Here is a 2455-nt window from a genome sequence, read left to right as displayed (position 1 = left end):
ACAGTAAAATTCAAGTAACGGTAAAACATATCTAGTGACAGCAAAAATATTTAAAACAACGGTAATCATCTCAAATAACTATTTCGGTATCATATCGAGTAGAAGACTTGTCCCACATGCAACTCAAAATAATCGGTAACATATTCATATTAAAAATCATGCAAGTTATGAAAACACAAATTGCGTTAAGATTACTACTCACAGTACTCGTGCCGAAATACCAAATGCTTCACCTCGAGCAATTCGTACAAATTCCTCCAATCAGTCTATAATTACATAATATCGATCTCATGTTAATTTCCTCATTTTGGCTACATCCATCACTAATTTAGAATACCCAATCCTCCGAGTTTTATATATTATCATCAATTCACCGAATTATATTTACCCATGCTATGACTAATTTAAATTAGTCCAAAATCTTTTAAATAAAAAAGTATTTATATGGTTTATTCCCTGTACTGTTCAATTTCCTTAATCGTGTGCATAAATTGGAACTGAAATAACCTTACTGTCCATAATATTCCTTCTTAATTAGTACTTATCTCTTGTACTCAATACTAGACTTACCACATTCAAACCCAAATTCGATATTGTCATTGCAATGCAGGTAAACACCAAAACTTAATCCTTGCACCCTAACTTAATTTACACCTAACAAAGATCATATATAATGAGACTAGTTTAAGTAGAAATACATCAATACCCCTCTTTTTTCCCAGTGAATTTATCCTACAGTAACATTGACCAACTTTCAATGGCGTGATTTGCCCAGAATAACTCTTATTGGTATTTAATTTCTTATACCTTGTGAAACCCTTCAAATATATGGACTGAGATAGAAAGAATTACCAAAAGAAAAGAACCCAGATGAAAAATTCGAGTATTACCCGTAAAAACCAGTGCATATTTAAGATTTCTCAAGGTTTGGATCCAGCCTTTTCTTCTTCTTCTTCCTCTCCTTTTGAAATCCCTTTTTCTGCGTTTTCTGAAGCAGACCCGTTTTCCCCCTTTCTTTCTTTCGTTTTTTTTTGTTTTGTTCCCCTTTCTTTCTTTGTGTTGTTTCCACAGAATGGGCTTCGGCCCTTTATTGGATGCTTATTCCTCTTTTTTTTAGTTAGTTTCTTATTATAATATAATTATTATTATTCTTTTGCTAATGACCAATACACCCTTATTAAAAATATCGGGTATTACATCCTCCCCACCTTATGAAATTCGGTCCCCGAATTTAACTTAAGTACGTACCTGTAGACTGAAACAAATGGGGATACTTCACTTGCATATCTTTTTCTACTTCCCATGTGGCTTCTTCAACGGTATGATTTCTCCATAAGACTTTAACAAACACAATTTTTTTTGACCGTAGCTTTCTTACTTGTCTATCAACAATTGCCATCGGCTCCTCCTCGTAAGACAACTTTTCATCAAGTGGTATAGCAGGTGCTTCAAGCACTTGAGATGAGTCTAATATACATTTCCTTAGCATTGAGACATGAAACACTGGATAAATAAAGGACAACTCAGGAGGAAGTGCCAAACGATAAGCCACAGCTCTCACTCGGTCTAGTATCTCATACGGTCCTATAAATCTGGGGCTCAGCTTGCCTCTTTTTCCAAACCGCATCACACCTTTCATAGGAGAGACTCGTAGGAACACTTTGTCTCCAATTATGAATACTAAATCTCTTCATCTTTTATCAGCATAAGACTTTTGTCTGCTTTGAGCTGTAAGCAATCTCTGTCTGATCAACTGGACTTTGTCCATAGCTTCTTGTACTAAGTCGGGTCCCAATAAGTTCGTCTCACCCGCTTCAAACCATCCGATAGGAGAACGACATCTTCTACCATACAATGCTTCGTACGGTGCCATTTGAATACTGGACTGGAAGCTATTGTTGTAAGCAAATTCAGCTAAAGGTAGATAAGCGTCCCAACTACCTCCAAACTCAAGAATGCAAGCTCTCAACATATCCTTCAAGATCTGTATAGTACGTTCAGACTGCCCGTCTGTCTGTGGATGAAATGCAGTGCTAAGATCTACTCGTGTACCCAATGCTTCTTGAAAAGATTTCCAAAAGTGTGAGGTAAATCGTGATCCTCTATCATAGATGATGGATATTGGAACTCCGTGAAGTTGGACAATTTCGTTAATAAATATCTGTGCATACCTCACTCCGCTATAGGTAGTCTTCACTGGCAAAAAGTGTGCTGATTTTGTCAGTCGATCTACAATCACCCATACAGAGTCATAACCTCTAAGGGTTCGCGGTAGCTAGGTGACAAAATCCATAGTAATTCTTTCCCATTTCCACTCTGGAATCTCAATTTGTTGTAGTAGTCCTGCAGGTCGCTGATGCTCAGCCTTGACCTGCTGACAAGTCAAACAACTAGAAACAAAGTTAGCAACATCTTTCTTCATACCTTCCCACCAATAAAATTGCTTCAGGTCATG

At 36.9% G+C, this 2455-nt stretch overlaps 1 protein-coding gene across 1 annotated transcript; it reads right to left on the bottom strand.

Annotated features, from left to right (window-relative positions):
• LOC109225071 lies at positions 728–1627 on the bottom strand. Its single transcript, XM_019389662.1, has 2 exons — positions 1249–1627; positions 728–732 (listed from the first exon to the last, which is right to left on the bottom strand). Exons 1-2 carry the CDS (start codon positions 1625–1627, stop codon positions 728–730), a joined length of 384 nt encoding a protein of 127 aa, XP_019245207.1.

Source organism: Nicotiana attenuata, chromosome 4 (assembly GCF_001879085.1).
Source record: "Nicotiana attenuata strain UT chromosome 4, NIATTr2, whole genome shotgun sequence".
Lineage (NCBI taxonomy): Eukaryota > Viridiplantae > Streptophyta > Magnoliopsida > Solanales > Solanaceae > Nicotiana > Nicotiana attenuata.
Note: the sequence above shows the minus strand (reverse complement) of the source record. Positions and strands in the feature narration are given on the sequence as shown.

What these genes read in the sequence shown, in the direction of transcription:
- LOC109225071 (XM_019389662.1), bottom strand. Translation starts at nt 1,627, where the DNA reads ATGCGGTTTGGAAAAAGAGGCAAGCTGAGCCCCAGATTTATAGGACCG.